The sequence below is a fragment of the Mus musculus genome, chromosome 11 (assembly GCF_000001635.26).
Source record: "Mus musculus strain C57BL/6J chromosome 11, GRCm38.p6 C57BL/6J".
Taxonomy (NCBI): domain Eukaryota; kingdom Metazoa; phylum Chordata; class Mammalia; order Rodentia; family Muridae; genus Mus; species Mus musculus.
Window position 1 is genome coordinate 89392430 of NC_000077.6, and position 21481 is coordinate 89413910.

General features: G+C 42.1%; 1 protein-coding gene across 6 annotated transcripts in view; it reads right to left on the bottom strand.

Moving 5' to 3' along the window:
* The window catches only part of Ankfn1 (ankyrin-repeat and fibronectin type III domain containing 1), a 387810-nt gene that overhangs the window by 2338 nt on the left and 363991 nt on the right, over positions 1-21481 (bottom strand). For all 6 annotated transcript variants that reach the window (XM_030246107.1, XM_017314636.2, XM_030246105.1 and 3 more), the window contains 2 exons: positions 19561-19727; positions 13058-13271 (listed from right to left, as the gene is read on the bottom strand). In XM_030246107.1, coding sequence (XP_030101967.1) covers positions 13058-13271; positions 19561-19727 — 381 coding nt within the window. The remainder of the gene's footprint in view (positions 1-13057; positions 13272-19560; positions 19728-21481) is intronic.

Sequence of the window (21481 nt, forward strand, 5' to 3'; positions counted from 1 at the left end):
AAGATGACTGTTAGTGACTGTCTTATTCATAGGCTTAGGTAGTTTCAACCCTTGCTTGGAAAAGCACTCAACTTTGTTCTTTGGTCACATTTCGAAATTCTTAAGATGTGGACCGAGAGCGGCACATTTTTATGGAGCACAGGACTCTGCAGCTTATGTAGGAAGCTCTCGTCTTAGTTTAAAGGGAAAGGAAATCCTGGCTAGGTCAGGTCTGGACAGTAGTTGTGAGTGGGGGGCATTCCCTCATTCCCCACACATTTATTCTATGGTTCTTTTCTGGTATCTGTCTTTAGAGAGGATGAAGAGGAATCAAAGCTGGCTGTTATTGATGCTCTTTTCTGGCTTCCAGAGGCAAGTTTTACATTTGACAAAATAGCAATTTAAAAAGGGGAAGGAAGGAGACATTGGTGGGAGAAGATGTGAAATCTAGTTTCAAATCTTAGCTGCCCTGTACTTCTTTCTGTGACCTTGGAAAAACTACTCCTTTGAACTTCAGTTTCTTTATCTGTAAGTGATGACGATATTGGAACTTATTTGGGAAGACTAAAAGCTAGTGATTATAAATATAAACATTCAATATATTGACAATTTTTAAGAAGAAAAAGGCCAAAAGAAGAAAGAAACAACAAAAAGTGAGGCAGAAACCATCTCAAGGTATACATAATAGACCTGAGTGAGCTAAAAATTGGTTCTATATTTGTCATTCCATGCAATAGCTGTTGGTATCTTTTTCCTCAATGATGTTATACATTTTTGATGGCAAGTGATGTCTAATGTTCATTGGGTTTCCCATAGTGACAAACCCACAGTAGCTGCTTGGTGAATAATGTACATGTTAATTCTGAAAACATTTTACAAAGAATTTATATCAAATATATCGACCACCTCTTTCTAAGTGTATGTCTCAGCTAGAAAGGCTTTGGCATACAGACAGACTTACAAATATATTGCTTTCTAATATTCTGGGATTTGTTTACTGAATTTAACCATATGGAATTTATTTCTATATATGGAGTGTGTAATAAATAAGACTCCTATTTATTTTTCTGAAAGGATAGCCAATTTTCACAGCACTATATATTGAATAGTCTACTTCTTAAAAAACACTGGAAATTTAAAGCAATTCTAATAAAACGTTTTCATGGTATTTTAAAATAGAATTCAATAAATTGTTTTGAAAATTTGTCTAGAAGAGATTTCTGAGAATAATCAACTTTAAAAAGATATGATAGGGAGGAGATGGCTAACTACATAAACCAGACTATAAAGCTTTGGTATTCAAACTTTACAGTGTTAGTATATAAACGGATGGATAGATATGTAGAATATAAAAAAGCCTGAAAGCAGTTATAAATTTGTGATAATGTGGCAAACATAACATTTCAAATTAGAGAGTGAAATAGGTTATCCAATATAGAGTGCTGCAGCAATTGACTATCCTTTTAGTAAAATAAATAAGAGTCCTACCACATTCTATACATAGAAATAAATTCCATATGATTAAATATAATTATAAAATCCCAGAATATTAGAAAATAATGTATTGCCAATTTTGTGTGAGGGGGTCTTTTGAAATAAGACACGCCCTAGAACTCTAAAGAAGTGGCTGATGAGTTTGACATAAGTGCTTTATAAAACAAATGACACTATAAGCAAAGATAGTAAGTAGTAGGTTGTAAGAAAGAATAATAGCATTGTAACAAAACATTAGAATCTACCTTGTATAAAGAACTGTAAGTCAGACGACAATGAAAGAGCAAAAGATAAAGACCAACACTTGGGAAGAGTAACTTGTACAAATGGCTAACTCACACACTACTGTGCTAGCTTCAATTCGGGTAGCAGTTCATAAAGCAGAGCTGAACAAAGAGGCAGTTTTCCCCATCAGATTACAGAGAGGGGAAGGAGGAAGAGGGGGAGGGGGAGGGGAGACTGTGTGTAATTGATGTGTGGGAAATAATCAAGACCTCTCATATAATGATGAGGAATCTAAATTGGTTCAGTTCTTTGGGCTGAAATTTGGCAGAATCTGGGAAAAAACATGTATATCATTTATCCTCACAAGTCTTTTTCTTTCAGCTATCTGTTTGAGAAATTGTCACCACGTGCACATGGAGGCATTTTGGAAGTTGTTTACTGCAGCATGATTTATAGCAGTGAAAAACTAGACATCATCTTGTGGTTGAGGATGCTGTCAAAGGAAGACTTATAGTCACAGAAGCGCTAAGAAAAGGAAAACAGTTTACTTGTAGACTTCTGCAAGGGAGTCCATACTCAGGATCCACTTACTGATTACAAAATACAACAGGAATTAACAAAACAATACCACAGGGTTACCCTGTTAGGCTGTTCTTGGTGGAAAGTTGGATGTGGCTATTACAAGAGTACTGAGAAATACAAAGGTAAAGTTGATTTTGTTAAGGAGTCAGGATCAGGACTCTTAGCTACCTAGAGTTTTTTCCATTTCCCCTCTCCCAACACTTACTTGCTTATTTCACACTTTTGGTCTGTGTGTGTGATTTCCACCCTAACTAGAGGTGACTTGTAGACCTCCTAGTAAGCGAGGTGCATTAAATGCTATTTGAGTGTACTGGCTGGTTTTGTGCATTAACTTGATACAGGCTGGAGTTATCACAGAGAAAGGAGCTTCCCTTGATGAAATGACTCCATGAAATCCAGCTGTAGGGCATTTTCTCAATTAGTGATCATGGATGGGAGGGCCCATTGTGGGTGGTGCCATCCCTGGGCTGGCAGTCCTGGGTTCTATAAGAAAGCAAGCTGATCACACCAGGAGAAACAAGCCAGTAAGTAACATCCCTCCATAGCCTCTGTATCAGTTCCTGCCTCCAAGTTCCTGCCCTGTGTGAGTTCCTGTCCTGATTTCCTTTGGTTATGCACAGCAATGTGGAGGTGTAAGCTGAATAAACCCTCTTCTCCCCAACTTGCTTCTTGGTCATCATGTTTGTGCAGGAATACAAACCCTCACTAAGACATTTTTTGTTTGTTTGTTTGTTTGTTTGTTTATGATGGGCTTATTGGAACTTAACTCCACCAAAGGTTGTGGAACATTTGTACTTGGTACTCAAGTGAACCTAAAATTTCTAAGAAGCTAGGGAGTTTTCAGGGAGTTTACTGTTTTGGTGGAAGTATGAGGCAAGTTATATGCATTCATAGGACTGTGGCAGAACATAGCCTTTATAAAAGGAGTATAGCAAATAAGATGCAGGTTTATAGGAGAAAAGAGATAACATTTTATTGGGATAAAGTTAATAAACCGTCTTTTATTTATTTTCTTCCCTCAATGTCTATTCCTTTTCTATATTAATTTATTTCTTTATCTACTACCTAACAGTGATTCAAGGCAGGCTTTTGTAATCGATATACTTGTAATGAAGACAGGATTATAAATGGGAAAAATGAAAACAGTACAAACAAATCCATTTAGTTAGAATATGGGGAACATCGCTTCTCAGCCTTTTGGTTAAGATCAAGTGTAGAATATGGGGAGCAGGAACATAATCGGGAGGTCTGAGGCCACAATGGAAGGGTCAATACTGAGGTTGCACACTTACAAGGGTTTTCTTTTCTTTTTCTTTTTTTTTTAATTAAGTGTTGTTTGTACACAAATGTTCATAGTAGCCTTTTTGGTAGTAAAAACTATAAACTTCCATTATGTCCTTCAATGAATGAATGGCTAAATTGTGGCACACCCATAATATGGAATACTTTTTAATCAGTTTAAAAAAAACAAGAATTCCATATGTGTAATGTTTTTGCTAGAACACAGAGATGAAGAATAGATTGTAGGGCACCAAGGGGGGGCAGTGCTAGGAGAGCAATGAGGCCATGAAAGGCTAACACAGAGAGTTTTTTTGTCATAGGGTTACATTAGAGTATTGTGATCGTGGTGGGAGTTACCCACTGCCAACTCTATGACAGAACTGTGTCATGCCACACATGCGAGGCTATCTCATGTGTGGATACATACACATCGCAGTGAGCATTTGTGTAACAGCTGAAATCTAGACCTGCTGTGTGGGTTATATCCATTTTCTTTTTCTGATAATGTCTAAGTGATGTGTTAAATGTTAATATGGGGGCTTGAGGAAGGAGACACAAGAGCTTTCTGCGATCTTGTGTGTATAAGTGTTTCAAAACATAATTTTAAGAGACTGTAGTTTGAAAAGCAGATGGAACCAGAGAGGATGGGATGTTTAGATAAGAAGCTAGCTCTAAGTTGTATAGCCCATGAGTAATTATTGAAAGGTTTTGAAGAGCGGACAAGATGAGAAGAGGGATGTAGGGTAGCTATGTATCAGGTAAAGTGTGAGAGAACAATGAGGAAGGGAGAGCCGAGAGGGCAGCTAGCGAGAGAGATCTAGGTATATTTCCTCAGTTTTTCTTTTTCAGGTTGTGGTGCTGAGCAGTAGCAGAGTTTGTATGGAGGAAGGCGGCTTGCAGGAAAGCCATTCTAAGATGTTTAATGAACATGAGTTTATGCCTGATGGTTAGGGACTCTGCTTTTAAACATAGGGTGTGAGTCAGACGACAAATAAGTCAGAACTTATGAACTCTAGAGAATGCAAAGTCCTGTGAACAAAATGATATTGGCTTTTAGCTAGCAAGTGACCTGGGAGGGAGATTTTTTTTTTTGGTTAGATGGTCAGGGCCTGCATCTCTCTGCATCTATGTGTGAATCTGCATGAGATCTTGGTGGTCAGGGGAGTTCTAGGGAAGAGTGTCCCAGACAAATAGGAGAACATTTGCGATGCCTGCATTCATGATGTCTGCAAAGGAAGACATGGTAAACCAGGAAAACTAGTTAGTTATATTGCAGCCCTAGCTTAGGTTGGGCAGCAGGGAGGATGGTGAATTCCATCTGGGACAAGTTGAGTTTGAGGAGATGGCAAGAGTATCCAGGAGACTAACTGGGGGCATGCTGTGGTAGAAAGGTTGAGGGAAGGTGCAGGTGGGTGTGTGGAAGAAAGCCCCGCTGGAGAGGGGGCTGTTGAAGATGAGAGTTGATGAAGCTGTTGACTATAAAGGGGGTGGGTCAGGGTTGGGAGAATCACTGTTAGTGTTGGTGCTTTCAGAGATGGAAGAAGACATTGTTTTCAGAGACAAATGATTATGAAAGAAGACAATAAATGTAAAGAGATTGTGTGTGCGTGTGTGTGTGTGTGTGTGCATGTGGATGTGTTAAAAGGAGAGGATAGAATAAAGGCTTAAAAGGAATGATTTTCCTCTTCGTCTTTTTAATTTTTTTTTTTTTTGTGGATGCTGGGGATTGAACATGGAATCTTGTACATATTAGGCAAGCTGTATCCTCAGCCAAGGTTTGTTTTGTTTTGTTTTAATGTTTAGACATTTCTCTCTCTGATGTTTAATAGGGGAAAATCAGGCACTGAAAAAAAACAGGAACCTATGATCGTCACTCCTTTGTGATGATGGCTAGGATAGGTGCCTTAGGAGTCGGAAGAGAGGTTAACTGAAGAGCTGAAACTGGGTTTGAAATCAGATCCATGCAAAGAGTTAGTAATTGGCTTTAGTTGAATTTCCCTCCCAACCTCTCCGGTTAGTGGAGCTGTCTTGATGTGCTTGTTTATATCTCAAGACTGATAACACTACCTGGCATTTCCTTACCGTGAGTCATCTATAATGCCAAGACGCTGAACAGCATTATCGAGTGCTTGTTTTGTCCTCATTTTGCCAATGAAAATACTGAAGCTTAAGCTCATTAAAATTTTGCATCTTATAGAGCTGATTAACTGCAAGAATCAGTACCCAAATATAGATCCATACTTCTCCAGAGACTGATATCCACCTGAGAATTTCCCTTGGTTTCCTCTGGATGCATTCTGGTGGCAGGGATCTGGTTCATCTAAGTGGCCGGCACAGAATTATATTTGTTAAGTCCCTGGCAAGGGAGCCTAGGCATTGGACTTGGGTTCCCTGTCAGGGCTATAGCAAATTCGGCCCTGATGGCTTTAGAGAATAAAGGTGTGTCTCCCATAGCTCTGGAAGGCCAAGTTCAAAGTCAGCATGCTAGGAGGACTACATTCCCTCTGGCAGATCTTAGTGAGGAAATACCAGCTCCTTGCTTCTTCTGGATTCTGGTAGTGTTCATCTACATTTTTTATTGTCTCATAGCTTTTCTTCAGTGTCTGTTGTCTTCTGTTTCATATGAAGACTCTTGATATTGGGTTAAGGGCCCAGATAACTCAGAATGATCTCATCTTAATATCATTAGTTGTATCTGCAAGATATATTTTTTAAATGAATATGACCACAATTCCAGGCTGCAAAGGTTAACACTTGGACATATTTTTTGGGTGTGGCAGTTTCATGATTCAATCCACTAGAAACATACAGTAAAATACCTGTAACAATGGGTACTTCCTGAGGAGCCTGACAGTGTCTTTCTCCTTCTAGTTAATGATTAGAGTACCTGACTAGAGCAATTTGTACTTAAAAAAAAAGACTTATTTATTATTTTCTATGTACGTGCATGCAGGTGCCGGTTGAGGATAGAAAAGGGCATTGAATTCCCTGGAGCTGAAGGGTTAGGTTATGAGCCAGCTTGGGTGGGTGCTGGGAACTGAACTCTGGTTCTCTGCAAGAGCGCTGAGTGCTACTGAGGCACCTCTCCAGCCTCCAAGTTTGCAAATAGAAAGTTATTGTTTAGAGAAGACGAAGAGTATAGAATGTAACTTCAGAGAAGCCGATGTGAATTGCCAGTCATGGGCCATATTAGACTAGAAGATCTGGTCTCTAGGGAGTGCCCATACCAGCTTCCCCAGGTGGCATTTGTTGCTCAGTTCTCTCAGCTTTCTGAGGATTTTATTTATATCTGTGCTACTGCACTCTCTAAGTTTCATTATAAACAATCCACTCTCTCATATCTCTCTCCTTCTTTGGACTGTAGACTCTATAGAGTGCATGCACACCGTCTTCCTTATCTCTGTTTAGTAAAGTTCTAACTTTAGTCAGGGAAGGAATGAGAGGAACAAGGTAAGCAAAAGGGTACATCGAATCTTCCGCATGTCCCAGGTCCTCTAATCGGAACACGGGCATTGAGCAGAGCACGGGCTCTAGCCATCATCAGACTGTGTCTTATCACCCTTGCATTAGCCTCTTGTGTGGGAAGTACACTAAGCTGTAGTGAAATGAATATGTGTGGAAATCTGGGTGTACAAAGAGGAGTGAGGCTGATGGTTTCTGAAAAGCAGCACTCCAGAAACAATGTGGAAAGATCTAATTTACCTGGCTTGCCGTAGAAATTCACGACGACAACCGCTCCTATCGTTTCTATATCCTTGGTGACGTCAGAACCAGGAGTCCACCCCACATATGCAGAAAGAACAGTTGATAAACTTGGCTAAAGGCTTTGTCTTGTTTCTTATTGTGGATACAGTTTTAAACAAATTACTTAGCTTGTCTGAACCCTGTCTGTAGCAGAGGTTGTCAGGATGCTTACCCTGCATGGATGTTATGCAGATTAAATAGACCTTAAAAGTCACTTTTAAGTATCCTATGGACAGAAGGTATGAGGGGTGAAGATGCTTACTTAAGACTGTAAATGAATATTCAAATATGTAAATGAATATTCAAATGTTCTTCAGGGCTTTGCTGAGAGGATTCTTTTGATGATCAGAAAAAGCAATGCTTTCCTTCATGGTGTTCAACACCGTATTTAATAACTAGATTAAATAGTGACTTAGTAATAATTTACTATATGACTCCTACAGCATGATAGGTAAGAAGTAAACCAAGAGAAGACTTAGTTGTAACTGCTGTGACCCAGGAAGGAGGTGTAAAAGAGCCAGAGAATGGAGTCTTAAGGATCTTGTTGGTCCATGACCCTGCCCTTAGGAAACGCTATTCTGGTAGGATTGGATCTTAATATTTGACTCACATGACTGTTGGGCTGTTTATTAGAAGACAAAATGGAACCTCTTACTTAGAGTGGTATAGCTCTCCAAGAGCAGGCTCAGAGAGTCTCCAGGGCATCCAGGAGAATTTCTAAGGATTAAGGCCACTGCTACTTCCTCTCCTGCAGGAAGAGAATGCAGAGTGCAGCTTCCCTCCCTAGATCCAGTCCATGTGCTCCCGGTATTAATCATGGTAGGCACCCTTCCAAGCTTATGTTACCCAGCCTGGTGGTGCTCCCTGCTTTCTCTTGGAGGGCCCTGGGCACTGGGCGGGCCAGGATTGGGAGAATCTGAGCTTCCTCTCTGACCTGGGAGGAGCTGGATAAAGGTCTAACCATACTATTAGTGCTGGAGTAGGAAGCTTGGTTTTCCCGCTGCTGTGATGGATGTTGCAACTCCTGGTCTCTGGGGATAAGGCCAACAACAGCACAGTGGAGTTGCTGTGGGTCTTGAGAGTGTATGGGGAGATGACATTTCTGGAGAGAATCGTTAGTTTAAAGTTACTGCTTTTTTTCCTTAACAGTGGGAGGTAGTAGTGTTGTTAGTGGTCAGACAGAAAGAAAGGAACAGCAGGTCAGATTTCCCTACGTTCTATATCCACAGGAAATATAGCACTATTCATATACATGCATATGCATATATGTGCCTTACTGGATCTATTTCCACGTGTTTAATAGAACTGAAATAATTTATAAGTTAAAAAAAAGTATTGACTTATCAAGCCTTAGGTAGTTTTGTTCTTTTTTTTTTTTTTTAATTTTCCAAGAGAAAGAGTGCCTCAAGGGACCATCTGGTTTATGCCATATTGTTCCTGACTTTTTTTGGGGAAAGGTTATCAGGAAGTTTCACATTTGCAAGAATGGGATGATCTTTAAAGACATTTGAAGAAAACAACAACGACCTTCCCTCCATTGCTTCACCCATGCGTCATGAGGAGAAGCCATCAGTGTTGGGGAAAAATATTGCTTCCTGTGATACTGTCCCCACAGAAAGTGGGTGGGAGAGAATGCCCATGGGATGGAGCAAATTGCCCTCCCCTTGCCATGGACTGCCTTTTTTTGGAGTCAACATTCCGCCTTGGGCCCCTTGGGAGATGCTTTATTCTAATCAACTCAGAGGAGTTCTTTCTGTTTTGAAAGCCATCCAGAACTGGGAAGCTAGAGTTCTATTCCCTGTTCTCATGCTGAACAGAGTTGCACAAACAAATCCAACATACTCAACAACTACGACAGAATCTTGGGTTGGCACTGGGGGGTGATGTCTGTGATAGGCTCTCCATTTCTAGCAGGCTCCTTAGAAGTGGAGGGAGTTCACCCACAGAGAATGGAATTGTGCTGAGGACTTTGTGCTGTGAATAACTCAATTGAGGGAGATGTTTGTCTCCATTGGGTTTTCCCTATTCAGAAGGGATTGTCGAACAACTCAAAGTGCTCACACTTATGAAGAGGACACGATACGGGGTAGACCCCATTGCTCTGAATAGAATCTGTTTTTTAGTTTTTGGTGGAGATAAGACAGTGTTTTCCCCTTATGCTCCACAGTGTGTTCTTGTCAATAGGTTCTATTTGCCCTTTGCTGCTTTCCATGTCTCTGTGTTTCACAGCCCAAGGAATTTTGGCTTCAGAGAAATAAATGGACCCTGGAGAGAATTATGTTTTAAGGAACAGACTGATGATCACTCACATTTTCAGTTAATAATAAAATCCAAACGCAATTGGGCAGATCCTCCCAGCAGGGAGTGTGTGTAATCCATCCTTAGGCCAACGTGAATCTGGCATTTCTAGGGCATAGAGGAGGCCACCCTCATACAGACTAGGAGGAGCCCACTTGGGAGCCCATGGCTAGAAGATTAAACACTGGGAATTCTGGGAACAGAGCAGATGAGCTACGAAGGTGGGAATAGAATTGAAAAGTCTGTTTGTGGGATTCTAGAAACTGTGGCGTCTAGCCTTGCGTGTCTTTGGTACTTGCTGCCTTCCTTTCATCTTCTCTTTCACAGCCAAAGCTTTAGAGTGTGTCTTTCTGGTCCTACTTTGTCCCCTCCCATTTACTCCTGGTCTAGTGATGTGTCTTCCTCTTTTCCTTCACAAACTGTTCTCGTCAAGGCTATTGATGGCTTCCTTGTTGGAAAGAGCAGAGGAACAGCAAGTGTAGAGTTGCTTTATTTAACCTTTTCCCGCCCTTTGACCCACTTTCATTTTTGTGGCACTGTTTTCTGCTTTGTTTTGTTTTTCTTTTAAATATCTTGTCCCTGGTTGTTCCTTCTTAATCCAAGACATCCTGTTGATTCATGCCACGGGCGCCTTCCATAGGGTTTCTCTCCATGGCTTACATATACATTCTAGGGGATCTTATGCATTTTTATAGTTTCAGACACAATCCATGGGCCAACAGCATCTTGAATCTGTATTATTAACTCGATTGTCTTTCCAGTGTGGACAGCTCCATATTGTGCTTTTATTTCATAATGTTTACTTTTGTGGAAATATTCAAAGCTACTCATATTTAATATGCCCAGTTATTGCTTATTTTTCTCCTGTCTCTCTCCTTTCTATTTTTGCTCTTTTTTTTTTGTGGTAAATAGCATTATGAAACCTTAAAGCATCCAATCCAGAAAATTTAGCTTCTTTTTTTAAAATTATCTTCCTAAACTCTCTGCTTTTCATATTTTCCCTGCATGTTTTCTTCATACAATGGTGAGATTTAATTTTAAGAGAAATTCAGATCGCATTGATTCTTGCTTATGGTTTCTAGTGCCTTTCTGTTACAAGCTGAGAAAATCCAAACTTGGTGGTGGGACCTTCAGCATCCTATCTGGGATGGCTTTCCAGGGGCCAGCCCATCTCTTACTATCTATCCTTTTACTCAAGCTGGCCCAGGTACTCCACCTTTGTTCCAACCCACCTTGAAGCATTTTGCTATTTTGCTGCTTAGGAAACTCCAACTCCAGATTTTTGCCTTGTCCTGTGGTGGGTTAAGATATCACCGTCTCCGGTGGGTCTCTGCCAAGTATCCTAGAATTCACCATCTTCTGTCTGCCCTCATCACAGTTGTTTTGTATCGTACACTGGAGTTTTAATGATCTGCTATTCTATTTCTATTTTCCTTGCCATCTCTTCTAGACTAAATTCCATAAGAGTGGCGACTTGACTGTAGGAAGCCAACTCTAAGATGGCGCCGGGCTGAGCCGGTGCATGCAAATTAGGTGCCGGCAGACTGACCAATCCCAGGGGGCCAGAAGCCTTTCCCTGTGCTGGAGAGTATATAAGCAGACCTCCCTGGGTTCCCGGGGTGCCGTAGCAGCATGGAGGCGTTCCTGCAATAAAGGCTGTTGAGAAGAATCCGACCGTGTTGTGTCTTCCTTGCTGGCAGAGGTGGACGCGACACTTGACTCTTTTTTTGCTATCTCCCGATTACTCAAGACAGTGTCTGGCACACGGTAGGCAACCAATGTGTATTTTTATATGGATATTAAGAACGAATAGCCAGCATCCTGACCGTTAGCTGGACTGACTACAGTTACTGAAGTACAGCTCAGAACAATCCACTTTCTCTGCCCACATCACTCTCTTTCCTCTTCTGCACATCGTCTGCTTGCTCTGTACTGGCTCCTACTTGATCTCAAGAGCATATGGGTTAATGCCACCAATTTCCTTTGTAACCCTAGACAGTCACAGAGTTGTTTCTTCCTTTCCTTTTTCCTTTCCTTTCCTTTCCTTTCCTTTTCCTTTCCTTTTCCTTTCCTCCCTTCTTCCCTTCCTCTCTTTCATTTTTGGTCAGCCTATCTAAATCTCTCATTAGATCAGTTTCTGGCACAAATGATATTTGATTTGTATCTCCAAGGCCAGTGCAAATTAGTAAGGCAAGTCAAAAGAGTTCAAAACACCCTAGAAACACTATTGAGATAATTATTTTGTTGAATTAGTTAAGTCATTGACATCTTTGGTAATAAAAGTTAGCTGCTTCCCATGTTCTTCCACACTGCCAAGTTTTTACATTTAGAGACTGAGGTTTTTAAAACAGCAGCACACACTGAGTTGCTTATAGGAAAGGAACAACCCCCTGCTAAAGGTTTTACATGAAGTTGATAACATAAAAAAATATGATATTTATATAGATACTTCCTGTTAACATTTCATGTATTTTTGAGGGTTTTACTCACAAATGACTCCTCATGGTGAAGGCATTACTATTCTGATTTTACATGTATAGAAACTAATACTCAAGGGTAGCAGTCTGTCAAGCGCCTGTAGCTAGTGAAACAAAGTTGGAATTTGAATACAGGCCTCTGATATCTAAGCCCAGGCTCTTTGTGCTGCACCATGCTGCCCCCTATGGGACAAGCCTATAAATCAGAACTGTTCACTAAAAATAGTATTATGCAGATTATGTTGGAGTTTAAGATGCAGAATTAAGAAAGGCACTTTGAATGGCCATGATTTTTATTGACTAGAAAAAAAGGACATGAGACACAACTTGCCCCAGGAAAGAGTATTATACAGCATTTCCTAAATTTCTATCTTTCTTCTTCTGCCTATAAGCACAAAGATGTTTTGTAGAAAATTATGTTTTTCCAGTGATGTTTTTGCTACATAATCTCATCCTTAATTTCCGAGGTGTGGTGTGAGACTTGTTCCTTAGATCGTCATGTCCGTGACTATCATGAGCTTATTGGGTTTTAGTTTTAGGACTCCAGTTAGTTTATCTAAGATTTCCCTCTTCCTCACATTCCACCAGAGAGCATGATGGGAGTGGGGGGTATGACCTGACCTCTTACCTGCTTCGGGCTGATGTCCTTACCTGGAACAACAGCAGTCCTCCGTTAGGGGAGTTTTGGATCTCCATTTTTGTTCCGTGTCCTTCCATACCTTGGTCATGTGGACTAGTGCTGGTCTAATCTTCCCTACACTCATTACCCCCCTCCTCCCCAGTAAAGCGAAGCAACTCATGTTGTTGCCCTAGTCTCCACGGCTCTGGGTTTGTATCTTTTATGCTTTTTGATTCTGACTCCTGAACAGTATTTCCTACCACCCGCTAGAGCCAATGCATCAACACAAAGAACGTCAGGGAAGACAGGGCCAAGACTCTGGAGGCCGAACCAAAGAACTCTAGGGCTTACTGCTTACCACTCACTGCCTTTCTTCTGTGCATCTCTGGCGATGGGGATGTTGACGGAAGACAGTCTATGTGTGATGACGTAGAACTGATCTTCTTTAGATTCTGCTCACTGGAGGAGTCTATCAGCTTAGTGATGGGCAAGCCAGAGACTGGTTGCTTGTACCGGGCATACTGTAGAGCATCCATGATCCATCTCATCTCACGCCAGACTTCATCAATTTGCTTTGGAATAAAATGGTGAAAGGCATTAAGTAATGAAGCACTCATTGGAGGAAAAAAAAACATTTTCTTAAGAGTACAAGGTGAACCATTGGCTATCCTTCTGGTTTCTACGGCATTGGCTTGAGCCTTAGTTGCTTTGTTTGCAAACTACAGACAAATATCCCATAGGTTGTCATGATGGTTGAGTAGGATGCCGGGTTTGAAAGCATGTACGACACTACAAGGCACTTAGCTCACACACAGAACGCACTGTCTTCTCTCACCGTGTCATGAAGTATAAAGTTACAGGGTGGTGATGTGATTCAGGTGACACATGTATTTCAGAACATTTATACCTGTATTACAGGAACCATCTAATTTAGTACGTTTAATATATAAGCTTACTACTTTTGTAATGCAAAGCAAATGCTTCCAAATCTACAGGAGTTTTAAAAAGCTCCCGCTAAGAAGTTGAAACACTCTACGGTAGCACATCTTGGATCAGCACCACTTTGATTTCAGGGTTGATTTTATAGTGATTTTCGTGAAATTTTCATTATAAAGTGGAGTGGTAGTTGCTAGTGGTTTAAAAGTCACTTGGTTCTGTCTCTCACTGTAGGTGACAGATGTTCTTCAGATCATTATGACCACTGGCTGTGGCCATGGGCTTTCTGATTGTTCTGTCTCCCAAGAAAAGACCATTCGTCCCACTGTTTCTTGGGAATCTAAAGCGTGAGGTTGGCCTTACACCTGACTTCACTGGGTACCTTGGCAAAGCAGTAACCTTTTTGTGTTCATTTCTCAGTTGTAAATTGAGGAAGTTTAGCCACGTGATGGCTAAGGTAGCGAAAAGCTCTAATACTTTAAGGCTCTTTTGGGGGAGCGTTTAGAAAGTTGGCGTCAATACCAACTTCAGGTAGAAGATGTTCATTGTGTATATGATAAGTGTCCCTGACTGGAGAGGTCTTAAAGATTAGGTATCACCCAGTGTTATTTTATTTTAAATTTTTTTTTTTAGGTTTTTATACTTAACCATACTCTTTAAAAAACAGCTAAACAAACAAACAAACCCCCCCAAAACCTAGGACCAATGAACCTTGCACTCCTTGCACATAATAGATTCTGAAACTATGACATCCCCTCTCATGGTCATGCCCAGTGTGACACGCAGGCTAAAATGAACTAGTGGGTGAAACTGTGTGGCTGGCGGCCATTTCCCCTGCCTTTCTAGTTCTGTGCTGCCCTGGTATAGATAGGGCTTGGCAGGGTATTCAGTGTTGATGTTGAAAGTGTGAGATTGAGGCTGGAGTCTGTTCATTCCCTTAGCTGGGCAGGACTCTCCAGAGCAGCCAGGCCCGGGAAGAGACACTAAGCTATGCTAGGAGAAGAATTTGAAGGGAACCTGAAGTTTATGAGGGCAAAGCCAAACTGGGACTCCCAGGTTAGACCTGCATGGATTTCCCTTGATGAAACCATTACTTTCTCAGCTGGCTTTTATTGGCATTCAGTGTGCAGAGGTCTTGAAGTTATTTCAAAGGCACTATCTGATTATGGATAGCTTTTTTTTTTTTTTTTTTTTTTTTTAGTGCCTGTCGAGGACAGGAGTGTGCTTTTATATCTTTCTTCAATTAGATGCTCAGGGGGATGATAGCACAGTAAGTGAAGGGATGGAAAAGGCTACCCAGCTCTTCAGATTTCTACTCTCAGGGTTATTGGAAAGATTCAGGGGATATGGGTGAATGCGCTCTGTAAACTGAGCAGGGTTAGAACATCTTCAGTTGTACAAGGCCAATCAAAATCCTTTCAGTGGGACAAATGTGAATCCCTAAACGATTTCCCAAACTCTGACCCTCAGGACCTGTGGCTATTACCTTTTATGATTAAAAAAAAAAGTGAGTACCATTTTCTGTGGCAACACTGGGGTTGCTAAGGATTCTAGAAGAGATGTTTTGTCCTGGATTGTCAGGGGGGAGAATTAATTCCAATGACAAATGTCCTCATCAGGACTGGCGACTAGAGCAAGGCAGAGGGACACTTGGCTGAAGAGAAGAGGCAGTAGTATAGGCACAAAAGTCAAGACAGATGTGAGTTAAGGAATGACAGCAGCTCACAGATGCTGGGGGAGGCAGAGAGTGACTTCTCTTCCCGGAGCTTTCGGAAGACTGCAGTGCTGCCAGCAGGAATTTCCAACCTCTGTACTACAAGGCCTAGAATAACATTCTGTCACCTTAAGCCAGCCATTTTGTGGTAACTTGTAAACTTATGTGATTTTTTTTTTCATAACAGTCCACCTGTTCTTTTTTAGATAAAGGTTTTTAAGCCCATTGCCAAGCATGGGCAGATTTGCATGAGGCAATGCTGATGATGTCTTAGGTATTCCTGGTGGTGTGGTGGAGACAGCCCTACCGAGGAGAAAGAAAAATGCCATAGGTTCAGGGAGGCCTGTGGACTGAGTTTAATGAAACCTCGCTAAGTAGCTCCAAAAGAATTCCAATTTCCACTCATTTCACCTTCTCCTGTTGATCTAAAAGCAACTGACAACATAATCCCCCCGATTTTAAGGTCCAAATTTGACTTCTGAAGACTTGCTGACACGCTTTTCAAATGCACGCCTGTGAACGGCCCGGGTCTGTTGATTAAAGGCCCTGCGTTCACTTCTCACCCCGCTCTTTACAAATTTCGGTTTTCATCCTATAAATTATAGCCTTTCTCTGGACCCAGGCGAGATAATATTTTTATTAAAATGTAAAGGTGATTGGCTTGCTCATGGCACAGCCACAGGGTGCTTGAGGGAATGATAGATCGGCTCTGTGCAGGCAGCTCTGTTTCTATTACGGCTTAGGCACATTTGAAGCATTACAGTATATAAATTATGGCCTAATTGGCCTTTTGGCTTTAACAGCTCAAAGTATGCTAAGCCTCAGGTCTTCATGCTTTGACATTTCTTTTTTCCTCCTCCTCCTCCTCCTCCTCCTCCCCCTCCTCCCCCTCCTCCTCCTCCTCCTCCTCCTCCTCCTCTTCCTCCTCCTCCCCCTCCTCCTTCCTCTCACTCTCTCTGTCTCTGTCTCTGTCTCTGTCTCTCGTTTTCTTCCTTCACTCATTTTGACATTTCTACTGCCTGTACTGTCTATAAAGCCTGTATACCTTATCTGCGATTTTTTCTATGACTCCCCTGGTCCAGACCTCCCCTTTTTTGGCTACGCTCCTTGGCTTCTTTTTCTGAGCAGTATTTACATAGACTCCCCTGCTCTTTACAATGTTTGGTTTGTGTAGTAACACTGTCTTAGATCTAGGCAGAGCTGGCAGTTGCCTCTGCAGGCCCTAGTTATGGTGTGTGGTGGGCCGAGCTGTGAACACCAATGGCTGAGTGGCTGCAGCTGGTTTTCATTTTGGGGGCGGAGGCTAAGAAGTCAACACAGGTAAAGGGGAGCCAAGACACTGGGTTGTCTGCAGGCAGTGAAATTGCTCATGTCGGGGCCAGCGGGGTGGCATACTGAAGGCCGGGGATCCAGGTAGATGGTATGGAATTACCCTACTCCAAGAAGGTAGTTTTTGAACACTCAGGGAACTGGCTTTTATCCAAGTCTATGTGCCTACGGGAGTCCGGAGCAGGCAAGAATTTTGAGAAAGTCTTGGCCTGGCCTGCCATTATTCAGCCTACTTAAACATTTGATCAGAAGGAATGAGAAAAGAGGCTCAAGGCTGGGTGAGGAGCGAGGGGAGCACGGAGAGTGGCCAGGAATCGAGGAGGATGCAGTCATGGATTCTGGGAGGGCACAAGATGTCCTCATCAGATGAATGAGATTTGGAGAAGCTTATGGGGGAATAAGGCAGAAACACAATCCAAAGCATGGTTAGTAAAGTGTTTCTTTACAATGTTTCTTGTTGTGGGTCATAAAAGTAATGCTAGAGTTGACTAGGACCAGAGAATTTCTCCAGTCCAGACCTTCCATTGCAGATATGAGAAGCAAGCCCTGCCGCCCATCTCCAGATCAAACAAAACGTCATCTGCTCTGAGACAAATTAGAACTAAAAGGTGTGTTTCTTGACTTCAGGACTCTTTATTACTGAGACAGTGTCTCTCTATGTGTCCCAGACCCGCCTTGAGCTCCTCGTGTAGCCCAGGCTAGCCTTGAACTCTCAGTCCCCCTGTCTCAGCCTCTCTATGGATTTACACGTGTGTGTCAACATGCCTGGATTCACCATGGCACTGGACTCAAAAGATGAGGAGGGGGTTGGAGAGACAGTTCAGTGGATAGGAGCATTTGCTGTGCAAGCACAGAGACCTGAGTTCGGATCCCGGTTCCCACATAAAATGCTGGGCGTGGTCACGGGCACTCTCAGGTAACTTCAGTGCTGAGTCGGGTGAGGAGGAAGGGTTTGCAGAAACAGGAAGATTGCTGAGATTTGCTGGCTGCTAGTGTGGCTGAGAAACGACAAGCTCCAGGCTCAGTGAGAGACCCTGTCTAAAGAGGGTGTGTAGAACACTCGACATCCCTCCAACTCTCTGACCTCTGAGTATATACAGGTGCACACACCTACATACTCATGTGCACATATCACACACACACACACACACACACACACACACACACACACACACACACACACACACTCTTACACACTCTTCAGTGTTATCCTCATCTTGTATCCCCCCTTTTTCCTATGTTGTTTCCGCTGTCAACATCTGTTCTTTATTTGGAAATGAAATTAATGGACTGAATGTTTTAAGATTCTAAATTCTACAACCTCAAGTGGAGAAGCGAACAGGTACTTCTTTGGTCCGAGGGTCATTCTCATTTACAGATGAGGGAAATAGGGTAATTCTTTTGCTTAGTGACAATTTCTTTCCAAACATTACCAAACATTTATTCCTCTCGTTTTTATGTTTCAAAGGACTTTTACTTCTAGCCTTTCATTGTTTGGTTTTGAGACTTTGTCTGATGTTTCCCTGCCCCAAGTTCACTATGTAGCTAAGGATGACCTTGAACTTTTGATCCGCCTGTGTCTACTTCCTGAGGCATGTCTTACCATGCTTGGCCTTGTCTTCTTATTGATAAATGAATATACAACTTATTGATTAGTTGGTATGCGCCAGGCACTTCATGGGCATTAGCTTACTAAGTTATTTCTGTAACACTAAAATAATATTAAAACATAGGACAATTATCACACACCCCTCCCCCTTTTCTTTTCTTGGTGACAGAGTCATGCTATGTAACCCTGGATAGCTTATAATTCTCTATGTAGATCAGACTTGCCTTGAATTTTCAGAGCTCAGCCTACTTCTGTCTCCTGAGTGCTGGAGTTAAAGTGTGTCCATCGTTAAAGTGTGTTAATGTGTAACACACATTAAAGTGTGTGTTATTGTGACTATTTTTCATAAATGAGTAGTAAATGGGGAACGTGTGTGTGTGTGTGTGTGTGTGTGTGTGTGTGTGTACATGTGAATATTTATGTATGTATGCATATATGTGTGTAGAAGTTAGGGGACAACCTTCAGGGCTATTCCTCAGAAGCTTTGTCCACTCTGCTTTCAACACAGGGTCTCTCATCCTAGGCTGGGCTGGGCCAGTGAGTGCCAGAGGTTATCATACCCCAGCCTCCCTGAGCACAGGGTTTACAAAGCATGCCCCACCCCCTGGGATTACGTGGCATGCCTGATGAACACTTTTCAGTGTGGCTCCTCTGGGCCTCATTCTCCCAGGTAAGTACTCTACTCAAGCCCAAGTGACTTACCTATCAAGCCCCAAGTTCACAATGTTTCCTCAAATTGCGTTCTTTTTACTTCTTATTTGGATAGTTGTTGGAGCTTCTGGTCTGGCTGGACCTTTAGTCCCCTCATTAAATGGACCAGGCAGACTATTCAGTGAGCAGAAGCACACAGACTTCTTATAGTGAACCATCAGTATGACTATAACAGTACCCATGAGGGGTATGACCTCCTTGCTCCAATATGGTCCAGTAGAGCTGTGAGAAATTGTGATTTTTTTTAATTGTGGCCTTTGGTTATTGTTATCATCCAATCTTGTCCAGTTTCCCAGTCTGGTCTGGCTACCCCATGTTCAATTTATGCCCCCACCAACCTGGACATCTTATCATTCTCCAAATCTCATCTTCCTGCCTGCCTGCCTGCCTCGTCTGTTTATTATTTTCTCTTTGGCTGCTGAACTCTGTTTCCGCACGGTGTATGTAGTCTAGCCCGTTCCATGAGCCCAGCTTGAATGCCATCACGACCTTCCCACGGCATCTTTCCTACTAGCCACAAGTGAACATTAAGAGCATTACCCTCGGGGAACGGCAGCTTTACCTGAATAAAGTCCAGCACTTGCTGGTGCCGTTGTTTGGCAGCTGCGACCTCGCTGTCTGAGATTGCCTCCCTCAGGGACTGTTGGGTATTCAGAGAGTCCAGCTCCACAACAGCAGAAAGGCGGCAATACAGACTAATAAATTTCTCTCTGTAGCTGCAAAAATGAACTGGAAAATGGACAAGCAAAATAAAACATGTTAAGATCTGGTATCAAAATAGAGAAATTCATACAGCACAGAAAACCAGTCGAATGGAAACATGATTTATTAACCCTATCAGTGGAAAATATTAAGCCATAAATAAATTATAAATGTGCTCTTAAGGGGCCAGTTGTCTGGCTTTAGTCAGACAGTGTCCCCTTTTAGGTTACCAACTCCTCGTAAGCTATGGGGAAGTGGGTTGGCTCAAGCTGCAGTTTAGGTGGACTTTTTCCTGAAGTTGGGGGCTTTTTCATACATAGTCTTGTGCCACGTAATGATGTTTCAATGATGTCTGCACATGTAGGGGTGGCCCAATAAGACTATGTCACTTAGTGATATCATAGCCATCTAGGTTTATATAAATATAGTATGTGATGTTTACAAAATTGATCAATGATACAAGTTTCAGAAGTACTGAATTGCTAAATATACATTATTGTTTGTAGGGCTACACACACACACACACACACACACACACACACACACACACACACACACATACACACACACACCCCAACTTGGAAAAACACTTTAAAGACAAAACAAAAACAAAATCAAGTAGCAACTTGTAACCTAGATTTGATTTTCAACCAAGTATCTTGCTTTCTCTGCCTAGATGATGAGACATGCTTTTCTTAGGTTGTCTCATGTCTAACTAGAAATTTCCCGTAATTGTGTTTGGATTTTAATCCTTTTCTGCCTGCTTTCCTTTTGCAACTTTGGAAGGATAGTGGGTTCAAATTCTTGATCGAACCCCTGCCTCTCTCCCCCTTTTTTGTCTGTAGATTTGGCCTTCATTTCTCAAATACACTGGGACAGAGGCCACAGGGGAGAATCTAAGCTGCCTGTTCATCTTTGCTCCTTTTTAGGAAAGGCATATGGCAAGTTTTTCTACCCTCTGGGCAGCTCTGACTACACACTATGACCTAGGCTTCCAATGTGGTGGGACAGCAGCCTGGCATAGGACAGTGTGGTTCGAGGGTCTTCTTGACCCTTCATCAAAGCTGGAGACTATTTCTCATTTATTTTGTGTATGTCAGACATTCACTTTCCAGCCTTTGAAAACAGGATCTTTGTAAGCTCATGGATGTTAGAATATTTTTGCTGTGTCTTCTTGGGTGAGAAATTGTACTAAGACCACCCAGTTTACTACCTATGCCTCGCTTTGCTATAGATTCTGGTACCTAATGCCCAGCCACCTGGGGAAGCTAAACCATCACACCTCAGAATGGGATATCTGTTCATCTCCACTAGTGAGGAAATCTTGCTCCTTTGCAAGTGAGATATTTCTGCGTATCTTATGTCCTTGTCTGCTTCCTTGCTTGATATCCTTTTATGAGAAATTTTAGGTCAGTGGAAGGGTGACCCACACTGCCTTTGCTCCCATGGGATAGAAAGAGGCGAGAGTGAGGGCTTCAGTTCTCTAGCTTCACTGGAGCTGTGTCTTACTCTCTCCAGGCTATGTTTCCCTCACTTGGCCTATCTTCAAACCTGGGCTTGATTATTTTGTTACCTGCTCCTTCCTTCCTAGCCTTCCTATACTCTGTAGAGCTCACAGAGAAGAGTTGATCGCATGCTCTGCCAGCGAATGGTAAAGCTCATAGCCTTTGCCCAAACAGTGGCATTCCCAGGGAATTTCCTCACTTAAAACTCTACAGAGATCCTTCTTTAGGATGAAAATCCAAACGTCTTTCCCCCAATAAGGAAACTCTTACGGTCTA